Consider the following 16,469-nt stretch of genomic DNA (forward strand, 5'->3'; position numbering starts at 1 on the left):
TGGTCTAAAAATGCTGGAGCAAAAAGACAAAAGGTATATATAAATTATATGCACTATTATAAAAATTTGTTCAAATAGTCTTTGGAGAACAAATGCAAAATGCATATTCAAAACAACAACAAACATCAGGTAACATGTAAAAGTGGTTGAGACTTTTTTTAACAGCTAATACATAACTGACATTATTTACTATATACGCTTAGGTCTTATCCAAGAGAAGCTATTGCTAATAAGTTATATTCTCCTTATATTTATTTTATCTTCAGCAATACCTGAAAACCAAAAAACTAGCCATAAAATATTTTCAAATTGTTCATTTTAAGATACAATGCCATGCTATGGATAAAAGCCAAGTCCTTAATTCATGGGAGATGATATAATCCAAAGAACAGCATTCTTTCAAACTCAGCTATTTGTATTCTGTCAGCCTAATGAAGAGAACCTTTCCTCCAATGTTTTATAAATAAAGGTTTTCTTTCTTTGGCAAACTAAAATACTCACATGTAAATGTTTTGTGAAATGTGAGAATAACAAATGACTCAGCTATTTTCTTCTATTCTAACCCAGTTTTTCATTCTTTGATAGTTTATCTGGTCCTGAAAAACACTAAATAACAAAAGGAATTATCTGGGTTTGGCCCATTAAGAATATGCTTGCCCCAGAAGATGGGTCTTTTGTACCTGAATCGTGAGAACAAAATTAAGAATTGTCAGACCAAAGATTCAGTTAGAAACTCTAACTCAATAAATAATAGATGCATCAGAAAAAATAAAATTTTCACTATAATTCCCCCCAACTGCCTGCTTCCAAATTCCAGAACACATTATGAAAACCACAAAAACTAGTCCCTTTCAAAGGAACTAATATTTAATGCCCAATAAGGTCTATGTTGAAGAAACCTCACAAATACAGTGCACACGGCTGTATTTTGGGTGGCTCTATTAAAAGCCATACTGCAAACAATGAGGGTTGTAATAAAAGTACCACCTGCACCATTAAAAAAACCAACCAACCACATATACATACACAGCAAAACCAAATAAGTGTACACTTACTTACTTCCTCAGTGGAGGAAGCTGAAGAAAATTTAGAATGAAAAATGGCCTTGAAAACCTGCTACACAAAACACCTCTATAGACAAGATAAAAACGAAAACAAAAAGCAAACACTTGTTTTCCTGATTTTTCTTTAATATGGTTGCCATCTTACACGAAAATACTATTAGGCGCTGCCTTAATAGCATCTAATCTACTCTTGTTGCACCAGTTGGCATCCTGGGATAGATTACCACTCATGTTCATAAAGTACTGCTTTTAAGTACAGTACACCTAACTCATAGGGATGGGTCATAATTAATGGGCAGTGGTATTAATTTTCTAAAAATGGATTAACACACACATTCAAATCACATTGTTTTCAACTTAAGAGTTCATATGAAGTCTATTTCCTTTCTACAGTAGCTACCAACCCAGAATGCTGTTTTGATAGCCAAGTAGTGGGAAGAATGTCTTTTTATTTTGCTGCTGATGCTTCTTTCATCTTTTTCTTTCTTTCTTTATAAGCGGTTAAAAGAAATATTAAGGAAACAAAAGCCTAGCAAACATCAAAAGCTTTCAATAGAGTGGTCACAGAGTCTTCCTTGTAATGATGTTAATTACTGACAAAAATTTTTTTTTTTTTTGAAAACAAAAAAATCTAAAAACCAGCACATGCCAATGGTGCTGCTTATTTAAGCAACTGTCGTTCCTCAGTGCTTTTAAGGCGTTTCTTCCGGGGCTGTACAAAGTCATCATCTGAGTCATCACTAAATTTATTATCTTCTGATTCATCCCTGAATTCTACTTTAGGAAACCTTTTTTCAGGATAAAGGTTCTTTAGAAGTTCTTCAAAATAGCTTTCAAGTTTTATACCAGCATTGGCTACTTCTGAATCAGGCTGTTGGAAGAAAAGGAAAATATGAATTAAAAAAAAACCCCAACATTTTAAGAGAGTCAATAAAATTAATAAATCTCTCACACTTTTGTTTCCTCAGCATGCATTTGACTCTTGAGATTATAAATGTGGACTGTTTTTGAAAAAATTTTTATGCATATTTCTAGTCACTAACATAAAATAAATAATAATCTGGAGCTAGATTAGATAAAGCCTAGAAAAGGTCAGCTAAAAAGTGAATAAAGGGCTCTGACTCATCAGGGTTATACTAAAAGGGAGTAGAAGTGTGGTAGGACTGGATTACCACAGATCAGAGAGATGTCATAATAGGAGAACCATGAAATGGATACTTTTAAGTGGGAATGACAAAGAACACTTCTAGGTTATATAAAAATATTTTCTAAATTGTATCCAAGTTAGTTGCAATTTGCATTTCAACTTCCCATATAATAAATCTGTGAATATAAATGTGGATAAAGTCTTTCTAATTATCGCTTTCATTTCCTGACAGTCCCTAAACTTTTGGAAATTCATGCTAATATGGGAAATTCATGCTTATTTGTTGATAAGGTGTTTGGTTTTTTTTAAAATTAACTTTATAAAAAAATTAAAAAAAAAATTACAGACAAAATAAAACAAAGGAATAGGAAAAACAAATATCCTGAAATAACATTCATTGCTTCCAATATGCATATCTTAATGATATGGGAATGCTCAGGAATGACTTTTGTTTGTTAATTTTCTTGTGGTATGGTAGGAGCAATTGGAGGTGTTTGGTTAAGATTACTTTCACACTGCTTTGCATTTTTTTTCCTCTCACCTCATTGAATTCAGCACAATTTTGAAAGATCAGTCTAAAATCAGCTACAAAATCTTCAGGCTTTGTATACATGGAATAATCTTCTTGCAGTCTTTTCTTGATGGTTGACAAGTCCATTGGATTTTTAATTATTTTGTAATAATCAGGCACCTTTCAAAATAAATGAGATGCTATAAAACAAATAACTAGATTCTACCTGAATATATTCTTTGAGATGTGGTATAAAATTTATTCTCATTGTTTTCTCTGTATTATTTTGTCACTGCTAAGGAAACCTATTCAACACTAGTGCCTCCTGACTGTCTCTCACATGGGTAAATATTTTGTCATGTTGTTTAAAAGATTTTTACCAATTATTTTAAATGAACACTTGCCTTTTCATTTTGTCTCTTAAACCATCTCTGTTCTCTCCATTATTAAACAAAATTTACTAAGAAAAAAGTATCACTTCTAATGGGATTTGACATTTTTGTTGCATATAATAGAGCAAATGGTGAAGAACAAGGGCTTTGACTCTGGGTTTAAATCCCAGCTCTGCTACTCATAGGCTGATCCTGGGAACATAATTTAACCTTGCTGAACCTGTTTCCTCATTTCAAATAGGGACAATGCTGCCAACCTCACAGGATTTTGTAAAGACAAAATGAGAAGATATATATTAAGAAAAAGGGTCTATTTTGCTGCCACTGCTGTTAATACTGAATGCAAATGTAAGCCAAAATCATCCAAAGCACCAGCTCTCAAGTTTTTAAGTAGATAATATTTGTACTGGGATTTACAAGCCTTGTTTCTTTGACTTGTTTTCCCCTGTCTCTTTTGGGTACAAAAGGCTCTTCCCTCTGGATGTAGTTATTTACTTGTCCTATCTCAACTTCTCAAAACTAGTTCTCAAGAAAGAAGTTCATTTGTAACCAGCTGAATCTATTTATTACTAAGCTAGTTTTCTTTTCTAACCTGGCAATTTTTAAATTTATCAAACTGCAGAATAAATTTATTAATTTTTAAAGGAGTTTCAAACATCAGAGAACAGAACTTATTTTGGATGCTAGGCCCTTTTCCAGCATTTTAAAATCATTCATTCAAGTCTCCTCAAACTCTCAATATGGACCTTTTGGAAGTAAATGTTAACACATACATCCCTTCCTCAACTTTTCTCTATTTTTAAGTCTACCTACTACTTGAACTCTGGGTCTATAAATCAAAATAAGTACACAGAATTTGAGGGATCTTTATTTCAAATGAACTTTTTCAAGCATTTAGGCTGTGCCTAAACCTCCTGAGATAAAAACAATTCACAGAAATCACCCCAGAGAATAGTAGGTAAAATAAATGAGAATTATGTGAGAAACTAATGGAACGTTTAGGCCAATTTATTGACATTAAAATGTATCTATTTAGGATCAAGTAGTAAGCTTTAAGGTTTGAATTAGATGCTTTGGTAAAATGGTACAGAAACTAGATTCTCACAAACTTCAGAAAAATCATCCTACCCTATAAAAAATGCACTAGATAACATTAATACTTACAGTTAGAGGAACTGGGTCTTGAAAAGCCAGGCTCATTTCATGGCAATAAAGAAATAAAAGTAGCCGTTCACACTTCTAAGCAAATATAAACAAGAAAAAATTTAAAATAACACAATGAAGTCACAGCTTATTTTTAGTAAGAATCTCACTAGTTCTCAAATACCAGAATACAAATTAAAACCAAATTAATATAAGAAAGATACTTGTTTTTTAAAATTTTTTTTTTGATAAAGTTAAAAGAAAAGAAAAAAAAAAAAGAAAAATACTGATACTTGGACTTTTGTTCTCCTTCCCAATCATTTACTTAACTGCAACTGTTTGACATTTTGGGGAATATGTGGTATTTGAGACCAGCCTTTGTAAATACGAACAAAAACAGATTGACTAGGAACTATTTTGAAGTTCTTTAAAAATAAGTTTCTATTTATCTTTCCAGTTTGTATACTGGGAATTATTAATAATCAATAAATGAAGAAAATATATTAAAAGATCCAGAGGTTGAGCCTTTTCCAAGGTGTGTCTCATCCAGCCAGGACTCAATCTGACCTCAGGTTCCCTGTCTGCACACTGAGGGGAATCACACGCTCTGCTACTTCTCTGCTTATAGGTTTACCCAGTAAACACTGTATAATATTGGCAGTGCATGTTTGGGTTCCCTTTTGCATGACAACTATCACAGATTGTTCTACTGATTTAGCAAAGGAAGTTATTTATTAATAAAGAAGTGTTGACTTTACCTTTAAATGTTACAGTTAAATACAGTAGCTGGCTTTGATGTATAAACCTAGTATCCACTTGATGAAAGAATGAAACTATTTCCCGGAAGACATAATAGAAAAACCTAACCCTTTGGTACCAATTCTCAACAAATTCTAAAGAAGAAAATTTATCTGTGTTACAAATAAAACAAAATAAAATTTACTCAGAGCAGACTAAATTTAAAAGCCCAGGACACATAAAGGATACACATTCCATCTGACTCAGATGAATAATTTAAGCTTCTGGAAAATGCATACATAGTGCTGTGATTTCTTTTTAACAAAAGTTATATTTTGCCTTTATATGTATTATTTAAGATACCTTTGTGGAAAAACAAATACTTCAAAGAAAAAAGGAATCTAACATTTGATTGAATACATACTTTTTGATAAAAGGTACACGTGTATTATAATAATGCAACTAACTAAAAAATGTTTCTCACTCTAGACTGGAAATGCTCAAAAACTTACCCTTTTATCTATTGGTGTTAATTTAACAAGGACTTCAGTTTTCTTTTTTTCTGAGTTGTGATTGGGAGTATCACAATCATATTCAACTTCTGGTTTAGATAAGTCTCGGCAGAAAGTGCAAATCCACTCTCCACTGTTGGGGGATAAAGAATTTTAGTTCTGCATCATTTCTCTTTTCACCATTTCCCTCTCCCACCGCCTCCATTCTATCTATGATACAGAATTATCTGACATGAATTTTAATCACTGAGTATTTACCACATATCTATTATGTACAAGGCACAAGGGAGACTGCAGAAAAATATAATGCAAGGATGAAGTGGTTAATTTTAGTCTAGTTAAGGAGTTATGAAATACATTATGAAATAGGCATTTAAAACAAATAAATGAAACACACTGAACTAGGGCTTATGAAGAGCACAATTAGCATTTTTTTCCCAAAAATGATTTCAGGAAAGAGAAAAGCTGTTCTATTCTTAACACTTAGGTTTGAAATTAAACTAAAATTTAAAATGTACAGCTCTTGAAGAACTGAGATATTAATCCAATGGTTCTTCATCTTCGTTATCATCTGTTTGGCTTTGTTTGAGAATTAAATAGAGATACTTATAAATATAACCTCAGTGCTTGACAAACAAGTCAACAGATTGAGGTGGTAGTGATGTAGGAGGATCATTGTTCGCAATGTAATTTCAATGATGAAATTTCACTGATGAAATTACTACAAGGTGTAACCTCTTGTAGTAATTTCAAGTGCTCGTAATTTTTTTTCCCCTCGTAACAGACTAGTTTTTTGAGAAAAGCACAGGAAATGGGAGAGAGGTATGGGGGACCCTAGATTTTCATTTGGGGTTTTGGGGGATGCATTTACCAGGTAGAATTTCAACTAAGTTTTCACAAAGTTTTATTTTATAATGATCTTCAAAAGTTTATTGCTATTTATAGTGAAAGAATGAGGAAAAGGAAGCAAGTATTATTCTTACCTTGGAAAATTTGCCAGTGTGGGCACATGACAAGAAAGATGGAATACTTTGGGGCACTTTTCACAGCACAGGAGTTCCCCTCCATTCTGACAAACTGCACACCAGTCCTCATTGGGGTCATCCTCTTTTCTTGTCTCTCCAACATGAAGTGGTGACTTCTGGGAAGCATCCATCCACTCAGACTTTCTATTTGAGGAATTTTCCTGGTGAAGTCCAGGTTGATCTCCTGTGCTATCCGGAGCATCTGATCTTACCACAGTCTCCTCAGAAGCAGAGCCCTGATTGCTATTCAAGAGCAGGGAAGTGAGTATGCTTCTTGGATAGTTGGTCTGCAATGGCAAGAGGTAACCAAAATAAATAAATAAATAAAATATATATTTAAATTGATATTTTTGTTAGTGTTACTTCAATTCTGGACTGTATACAGCCCTCTCATGTGCAACCTGGTTACTTCAGAGATGACTGTGAATATGTGTAAAACCAGAATATGTTTGTCTATTGCCAATTTTAGTAGAATCCCTCAAGGAATTGAGGTCAAGGACCTCTCCTGAGAAATATCAAAAGAAGGAACTAGTGGTAGAAGAGAGAAGATCTTTGAGTTTGCTGATGGCTACAGAAATTAGAGTATAGGTGGGTAGGGTGGAAGTAAATTGCATTAACTGTAAATACATTTTTATTAGTGCTGTTAATTTAAATTATAGATGTAAAAATTACATCTAGACACAAAATATGACTAATGTAGATTTCTTGTCAATCACAGACATACTGACTTCATACTTAGAAATAATTTCATTCCTGAAAGAGACATTAATAATTTTAACATGAAGCTGAATTTTCTGTTGGAGCTTAGGATGATGAAAATTTCAGATCAATAACAAAAGCTACTGTCTCCTTTAAACATTTTTAAAAACAAAACCTTATAAGTAATATAATCTTATTCCCTGGCTGTAACTATTTTCAAACTGCTTAGCTTTTTCTTTTGCTATTTACCTCCAGATTTCTAAAGAATATGCTGATACTGAAATTTCTTGGTTTTTCCATTTTTAAGTGTTATATATATATATTGAATTTCTACTATGGAAGATTAGTTTTTCTTGTAGAATCTTCATCTAGCTTTGATATGAGGATGATGTTGGCTTCATAAAATGAGCAAGGGAGTGTTCCCTTACCAATTTTTTGGAAGAGTTTGAGCAGCACCAGTGTTAATTCTTCTTGGAATGTTGGGCAAAATTCACCTGTGAAGCCAGCTGATCTGGGACTTTGCTTGGTTGAGAGGTTTCTGATTATTAATTCAAACTCTTACCAAATCATTTCTGATTTTAGTAATTTGTGTCCTCTCTCTTTTTTTCTTTGTCAGTTTAGCTAAAGTTTTCTCAGTTTTACTGATTTTTTTCAAGGAACCACTTCTTGGTTTTGTGGATTCTCTCCACTGCTTTTCAATTCTCTATTTCATTTATCTTAGCTCTAATCTTTAATTCCTTCCTCTGCTCATTTTGGGATTAGTCTGATCTTTTTCTAGATCCTTCAGTCTTTGGGTTAGGTGACTGATTTGAGCTCTTTCTTCTTTTTTAATGTAAGCATTTAGAGCTATAAATTTTCCTCTGAATGCTGCCTTTGTTGCATCCCATTAAGTTTTGGTATGCTGTATTTTCAGTTTCATTTGCTTCATTTCCTGATTTCCCTTGTGATTTCCACTTAAACCCATTGGTTGTTTAAGAGTACACTGTGGTAGATGAATATATTTCAACAACAAAAAAAAGGAAATTGGGGGGGGTGGGAAGAGGGGTATGGGATGCTTTGAGTGTTCTCTTCTATTTTTATTCTTATTTTCATTTTTATTTTTTGGAGTGATGAAAATGTTCAAAAATTGATTGTGGTGTTGAATGCACAAATATATGATGAAACATGAACAACTGCTGTACACTTTGGATAACTATATGGTATGTGAATATATTTCAATAAAATTACATAAAAAAAAGAGTACATTGTTTAATTTCTACATATTTGTGGATTTTCCATTTCTCCCTCTGTCATTGATTTCTAGCTTAATTTCATTGTGGTCAGAGAAGAGACATTGTATGATCTAATATTTTTGAATTTATTGACAATTATTTTGTGACTCCAATATATGGTCTATCATGGAGAATGATCCACATGTACTTGAGTAGAATGGCTATTCTGTTATTGTTGGGTGAAGTGTTCTATATATGTCTGTTAGGTCTAGTTGGTTTAGAGTATCATTTGAGTCTTCTATTTCCTTATTGATCTTTTGTCTACATGTTCTATCCATTATTGAAAGTAGTGTATTAAAAGTCTCTTATTACTAACGTAGAACTGTTTACTTCTCCCTTCAAATCTGGCAGTATTTGCTTCATACATTTTGAGTCTCATATATTTTTAAATATAACATTTTCTACCTACTAAGAGCTATTGAAAAGTTTTTCTCATTGTATACCTCAAATAGAATTGAAATAATTGATATAATTACATTTTGAGGTCTAGATTCTTCATCTGATTCTTGTTTCACTATAACAACAGGAAAATCATAATTTTCCGGTGGTCCACTGTTTTCTTGTTTTATTCGGATAGGCTCCAACATGACCACTGGGACTTTGTGTGTAGAATCAGCTCCTGTTGGTTTGCTAGAAGAGCCAGAGCTAAGTATAAGAGAGGAAAAAAAAAAACAACCTAAGAATACTACAGTAAGTATCAGAAAACAAAGTGTCTAACAGTAGCTTTCTGGATGAATAATGGTACATCTTCACAACAAATGATATCTATTTCACATCAAGAATAAATGTTCCTAACTGAAATGCAAGTGCTCTATGCAAAACAAAGTTTCATTTACAAATAAAAATGCTTCATATATTAACCTAAACAGTTACTTTATTCAGCAATAAATTTAAATGAAACCTGAATTAAAATAAAACTGACTTCCATATTTTGGAGCTATAAAATTGATACTAAAGTCAGGTTTAGTATCTTAGAATTACCCTCTTTTATAGGCTTCTCCATTTATCTTTCTAATAAGTGAAAAAGGGAACTGGAGGCATACATTATTGATTTATTCACAATCAATTAGTGAAGACAAATAAGGAAATCATTTTCGGTGTTTTGCTATTAAGAGGTTAGTAGGGCAAAACACTTTAAGATAGGCTACTAAATTCTCATGGGATTAAAGGCAATTTTTTTGCCCACAGAGAATTTTTCTTTTATGTGATTTGAAAAATAAGAATTGGCTCCACTGGCTTAAAACTTTTCAAGCAATGAGGGGGAAAGCAAAACAGTAACTTAAAATAGGATTTCAAAATGGTAATTTTATTTTCTTTCACAGCACAGCCAATGTTTGGTCATTAGAAATGTCAGAGAACTGAAGTTAGTTTAAAATATTGGGTCATTTGTTTGTTTCATTTTCCTGTTTGTATTTTTGTTTCTATACACTGCATTGTGTTATAACTACTTCATGTTTATTTTTACCTTGCTATAATGCTAATGTCAAACATCATATTTTCTTCAACATATGAACAAATATTTTTCTATCTTTAAAGATTAATTTGTACTTTACATTATTAAATTTAATATAAAAGTTAAAAATAAAGGAAATTGTTCAAAATGTATTAAATAGCAAAAACATGTTGAGCACTGTCAAGATAAAGCTAATTAAAGATTTTTATGTACTAGAGAATAAGGTTAAGTCAGTTTACCTTCCTCGGCTCCCAACGCTGGAGGCACTAGGTGAACGTATTGGGGGATGTACGCTAGTCATAGTAACAGGTCCTAAGAAGGATGAAGCCATACACATTCATAAAAGGAATTAATAACTATTCATAAACAGAATTAATAATATATATTAATATTGTATCGAATTCTTATTGAATGCACTCACTTAGCAGTTTTCGGGCTAGGAACATATAATGAAACTATATAATACAATAAATAATTGCTGAACTCTCAACACATCTGTTAAATCCTGTCAGATAAGAAGGGTTTTTCAACGTTGGCATTATTGACAGTTTAGGCCAGATAATTCTTTTTTGTGGGGGTCTGTAATGTGCATTGAGGGATAATTTAGTGGCATCCATGGCTTCTACGGGGAATTAGATGCCAGTAGGATCTCTCCCCCAAATTGTGACAATCAAAATGTCTCCATACATTGCTGAACGTCCCTGTGTTACAGTGATGCACGTAGGCTCTCAGAGAGGACCCTAGTGCCAGTGAAAACTATACAAAACAATAAAAAGTAGTGGGGGTTGATATAAAAGCAGTCCAAGAAAGAAAACCACATAAATAGAGTGAAACCAACTAATGAAAGATGAGGAAAGTCAGACTGACTAGAGTCAATAAACAAAAAGAAGTACTGTACTTCTGTCATGAAAATGATGAATAAGAATATATGCTCTAAATAGCCAGAGCAATTAGGCAAGAAAAAAAAATAAAAGGTATCCAAGTTGGAGAGGAAGAAGTAAAACTACTTCTGTTTACAGATGATATGATTTTTTTTTGGAGGGGGGGTTTGTATTATCTTTTTGTTTTATTAGAGAAGTTGTAGATTTACAGAAAGATCATGCCAAAAAAAAAAAAAAAAAAGGAGTTCCTGTATACCTGCCCCCATTTATTTTTTTAATTTATTTTGAAATAAATTCAAAATTATAGGAACAGTTGCAAAAACAATATTAACCCCATACACAGATTTCCATCATACCCTGACCCCCCTCCCCCAATAGCTCAATCCACCAACTTTAACATGCTGTCACATCACTATTTCTTTCCCTCCCTCCCTCTCTCACTATCTATCATCCATCATCTATTGCTCTGTCTTCTGAACATATGAGAGCTAGCTGCACACATCCTTGAACATACACTATAATTCATGTATACACTTCCCATGAACAAGAACATTCTTTTATGCAATCCCATTAAGCGCAGCTAAGAAGTACAAGAGATTCAACAATGATACAAAGCTTACATTCTATATTTCCTTTTCCTTATGTCTCAACTATGTCCCTTTGAGCCACCTGTCCTCCATCCTCCAATCCCATCCAAGTTCATCCTTGGCATTCAATTGTCATCTATTTAGACTGTCTTTTTTTTTTTTTTTTCAGTTGTGGAAACAGATATACAGCCTAAATCTTCCCATTCCACCCCTTCCCTAGCCTTCCATTAGTGATATTAATCACATTTAGAATGTTGTAATGCTCTTTCCCACCATCCATTACTAGAAACTTCCCTTCACCTCAAACAGCAAGCCTACACTAATTTCTTCATTCTTCATTGCCCCTTCCCCCATTTCTCTTAACCCATACTCTACTTTTCATCTCTATGGTTATATTCTCTGATAATTTGTGTTTACTGTGGGGCTTAAAATTAACCTCTTAAATCCATAACAATCTTGTTTTTCTTTGATACCACCTTCACTTCAATAGGACACATAAAGTATGTTCCTATACTCCTCCATTCCCCCACCTTTATATAGTTGTCTAAAATTACATATTTCACATTGAGTTCAAAACCACTGATTTGTCCTTAGAGTTTGTGTATTTTATATCATGTAGGAAGTAAACAGTGGAGTTGCAGTTCAAAAATTATTGACTTCTATTTGTATTCCATTGTCGTTGGAGAATGTGCTTTGAGTATATTCAATTTTTTTTTTTTTTAAATTTATTGAGGTTTGTTTTATGTCCCAGTATGTGGTACATTCCGGAGAAAGATCCATGATCACTAGAGAAAAATGAGTGTCCTGGTGATTTGGGATGTAAGGTACTATATATGTCTGTTAAAATTCTTTGTATCTCTTTCTCCTTTCTTTATTTCTCTGTCGGTAGGGCTCCCTTTAGTATCTGAAGTAGGGCAGGTCTTTTATTAGCAAAATCTCTCAGCATTTGTTTGTCTATGAAAAATGTAAGCTCTCCCTCAAATTTGAAGGAGAGTTTTGCTGGATATTCTTGGTTGGAAATTTTTCTTTCTCAGAATTTTAAATATGTCATGCCACTGCCTTCTCGACTCCATGGTGGCCGCTGAGTAGTCACAGCTTAGTCTTATGCTGTTCCCTTTGTATGTGGTGAATTGCTTTTCTCTTGCTGCTTTCAGAACTTGCTCCTTCTCTTCAATATTTGACAGTCTGATCAGAATATGCCTTGGAGTGGGTTTATTTGGATTTATTCTATTTGGAGTTCCCTGGGCATTTATGCTTTGTGTATTTATATTGTGTAGAAGGTTGGGGAAGTTTTCCCCAACAATTTCTTTGAATACTCTTTCTAGACCTTTACCCTTCTCTTCCCCTTCTGGGACACCAATGGTTCTTAAGTTTGAACGTTTTATTTTATCTATCGTATCCTGAGATCCATTTTGATTTTTTCGATTTTTTTCTCCATTCTTTCTTTTGTTCTTTCATTTTCTGTTCTGTGGGCTTCTAGGACACTGAGGCGTTGTTCAGCTTCCTCTAGTCTTGTATTGTGAATATCCAGAGTCTTTTTAATTTGGCCAACAGTTTCTCTTATTTCCATAAGATCTTCTATTTTTTTATTTACTCTTGCAATGTCTTCTTTATGTTCTTCTAGGGTCTTCTTTACATCGCTTACCTGGGCCATGGTCGTCTTGATGTCCTTTAAATACTTTGCCATGTTTTCGTTCCTCAATTGTAGTTCTTTGGTAAATTGTGTGAGGTACTGTGTCTCTTCTGATATCTTGATTTGTGTGTTTGAAGCTGGATTCTCCATATCGTCTGGTTTTATCATATGCATTAAGATTTTCTGTTGTTTTTGGCCTCTTGGCATTTGCTTTGTTGATCGGGTTCTTTCAAGTTGTAAAAAAAAAAAATACCTATCTAATTTTTCAGAAACACAGTTTGGTGGTGTACACTTTCTCTAACCAGCAGATGGCATCTGTGAGTCACCTATACCGCTCAAGTCAGTTCTCCACCTTGTTTCCCCGGTCTGTGGGGAAATGATTCTTGTGGGGTTCAGCTGGAGAACTCAGTTTGGGTGTGTTGCTGGAACCATCTGCCCTGAATGTGGGGCGTTTGTACGGGTGGCCAGGGAGGAAGGACAGCTTTAATATTCAAATCCCCCAGGTTCCCGGAGATTCAAGGCCGCCGCAAGAGTCTAAGCCTTCATTTCATTTCAGCCCCAGACCCTCTCTCTCGCTGTCCCACAAACCACCAGACTTGGCACAGTGTCCCTGGGTTCTCCGAGCAGGTCCCCCCGCCCAGCCGCGATCCTCCAGGACCTCTGCCGAGGGAATGCTGTGCTACGTCACCAGTGCGCGCTGTCCCTCAAGGGAAGCTCCGGGCCACTGGGCCGTGCAGGGGCTCTTTCAGCCTGATGCAAAAATGGCCGAACGGGACGTCTCAACACCCCCCTCCTCACACAGTTCCTCTTTCCCAGCTCCGGGACAACTGGCGGGGCTCTGGGCTGTGGGCACGGCCCCAGGCAGGAGTTTATCCAGCCCTCCGGGGAGCCAGCTGCTAGTTGCAGGGTTTCTTTCTGCTTCCGGCTCTCCCCTCCGTTCCTCCAGCCCCGAAGGTATCCGCAGCAGGCTATCTTCCAGGCCAGACACCGAGAGGCCGGCGTAGCCGCCTCTTGCTGTGTTTTACTGCGTGGTTCCCACTATTGCAACTGCAGCCGCTCCTGGGTCCCCCCCCCTTTTTTTAAAAAAAAAGAGCCAGTCGGTCTCCAAACGCCAAACCCTGGCTTCCCCAGACCACCACGTGGCTGCAGGTATTCCAGCCAGCTCACTCATTTCAGAATGCAGACTCCCGGTTTCACCAAGTATATGGCCCCTGTGGAACTAGGCAGACCTCGCCCAGCTGGCACATCACTGTAGCTGGTATTCTGGGTTACTTTCTGGTTTTTATCTAGTGTTTTTCATGGAGGTGTTTTTTTGCCCTGTCTCACCTAGCCGCCATCTTAGTTTCTCCGACACGATCTTAATATAGAAAATCCAAAGGAATCCACAAGAAAACTATTAGCACTAATAAGCAAGTTCAACAAAGTGGCAGGGGATAAGATAAACACACAAAAATCAACTGTGTTCCTATACATTAGCAATGAACAATCTGAGGAAGAAATTAAGAAAACAATTCCATTTACAAGAGCATCTTAAAAAAATACACCTAGGAATAAATTTAACCAAGGATACAAAAGATGCATACACTGAAAAACAGAAAACACTGCTGAAAGAAATTAAAAATACCTAAATAAATGAGAAGACATGACCTATTCATGGATTGGAAGAGTTAATATTGTTAATACATCAATATTACCCAAAGCAATATACAATTCCAAAATTCTGTAAGTTTTTTTTTGGGGGGTGGGGTGGGGCAGAAATGGAAAAAACAATCCTCTAATTCTTATGGAACTGCAAAGGGCCCCAAATCAAAACAATCTTGAAAAAGAAGGTAAGGGTTAGAGGACTCACACTTCCTGGTTTCAAGTTTTTATTACAAAGCTATAGTAATCAAAACAGTGTGGTACTGGAATAAAGACAGACAAAAATATCAATGGAAACAACTGAAAGTCTAGAAATATACCCATGCATCTAAGGCCAACTGATTTTTGACAAGGGTAGTAAGTACATGCATGGGGGGAAATAATCTCTTCAACAAATGGTGCTGGGGAAACTGGATATCTGCATGCAATGAAGTTAGACACCTACTTCACACCATTTATAAAAATCAACTCAAAGTAAACCAAGGACCCAAATATAGGAGTCAAAAGTTTAAAACTCACAGAAGATAATATAGGGGCAGATCTTTATGACTGGGATTTGGGAATGGATTCTTAGATATGACACCAAAAGCATGAGCTACAAAACAAAAAAACAGGAAAATTTGATTTTATCCAAATTTAAAACTTTTGTGCATTGAAGGAAAATTTCAAGAAAGTGAAAAGGCAACTTACAGAATGGGGGAAAATTGTTACAAATAATATATCGAATAAAGGGTCAATATCCAGAAAATATAAAGAACTTTTGCAATGCAGCAATAAAAAGACAAAGAACCCAAAAGAAAAATGAACAAAGGAGTTCAACAGACATTTCTCCAAAGATATACAAATGGCAAATAAGCATTTAAAAGACACTCAACATCATTAGCCATTAGGGACACGCCAATCAAAACCATGAAATGCCACTTCACACCCACAAGGATGGCTATTATTAAAAAAAAAAAAGAACAAAATTAACAAGTATTGAACAGGATGTGGAGAAATTGGAACTGGTGGTGAGAAATTGCACTGTTGGTGAGAATGTAAAATGGTGTAACCACTGTGATTCCTCAAAAAGTTAAATTAGAATTACCTATCATATGGCCCAGCAATTCACTTCTAAATATATCACTCAAAGAAAGTGAAAACAGGGTCTCAGATACTCATAAACTAGTGTTTATAACAGCATTATTTACAATAGCCAAAAGTTAGAAACAACCCAAGTGTCCATTAACAACTGAATGAAAAAAAGTGGATAAAAATGTGGTATATGTACACAATGCAACAGTATTCAGCTACAAGAAAGAATGAAGTTATGACACATACTGCAACATGGAAGAACCTTAAAAATAATGCTCCGGAAATAAGCAAGGTATGTAAAGACAATACTGTATGATATTACTTATACGAAATGACTAGAAATAGCAAATTTGCAAGGACAGAAAGCAGATTAGAGGTTACCAGGGGATGGTGGAAAGGGAGAAGGGAGAATATTTGTTTTTAAAAAAAGTAAACTATCAGGAAGAATGATAAAGAAACAAAACAAAGAACAGAGGCAGTACAAATAAGCAATATTAGTAATTAAAAGGGAACAGAATTATAAACCTAAGAGATTAAATAGTTCATAGGACTATTTTTGGGATACTTCTAGTAATATTATGTGAAGAAATTTGAAAACTGAGGTGAAATACAAAATTTTTTAGATAATACACAAAAATTGTCTCAAGATTTAAAAACACCGAATAAATACAGATATTGAACCAGTAGTAAAAATGCTC

At 34.6% G+C, this 16,469-nt stretch overlaps 1 protein-coding gene across 2 annotated transcripts in view; it reads right to left on the reverse strand.

The window, feature by feature from the left end:
• Positions 1–1,169: 1,169 nt before the first annotated feature.
• The window catches only part of TRIM24 (tripartite motif containing 24), a 138,809-nt gene continuing 123,509 nt past the window's right edge, over positions 1,170–16,469 (reverse strand). Inside the window, exons 13-19 of one of the 2 annotated variants that reach the window (XM_037836071.1) lie at positions 10,195–10,267; positions 8,979–9,147; positions 6,491–6,819; positions 5,508–5,640; positions 4,279–4,353; positions 2,753–2,902; positions 1,170–1,935 (exon numbers count right to left, since the gene is read on the reverse strand). In XM_037836071.1, the coding sequence (XP_037691999.1) occupies positions 1,726–1,935; positions 2,753–2,902; positions 4,279–4,353; positions 5,508–5,640; positions 6,491–6,819; positions 8,979–9,147; positions 10,195–10,267 (1,139 nt within the window). In that variant the 3' untranslated portion in view covers positions 1,170–1,725. The remainder of the gene's footprint in view (positions 1,936–2,752; positions 2,903–4,278; positions 4,354–5,507; positions 5,641–6,490; positions 6,820–8,978; positions 9,148–10,194; positions 10,268–16,469) is intronic. The other variant, XM_037836070.1, reaches the window with a different exon arrangement.

The sequence above is a fragment of the Choloepus didactylus genome, chromosome 5, assembly GCF_015220235.1.
Source record: "Choloepus didactylus isolate mChoDid1 chromosome 5, mChoDid1.pri, whole genome shotgun sequence".
Classification (NCBI taxonomy): domain Eukaryota; kingdom Metazoa; phylum Chordata; class Mammalia; order Pilosa; family Megalonychidae; genus Choloepus; species Choloepus didactylus.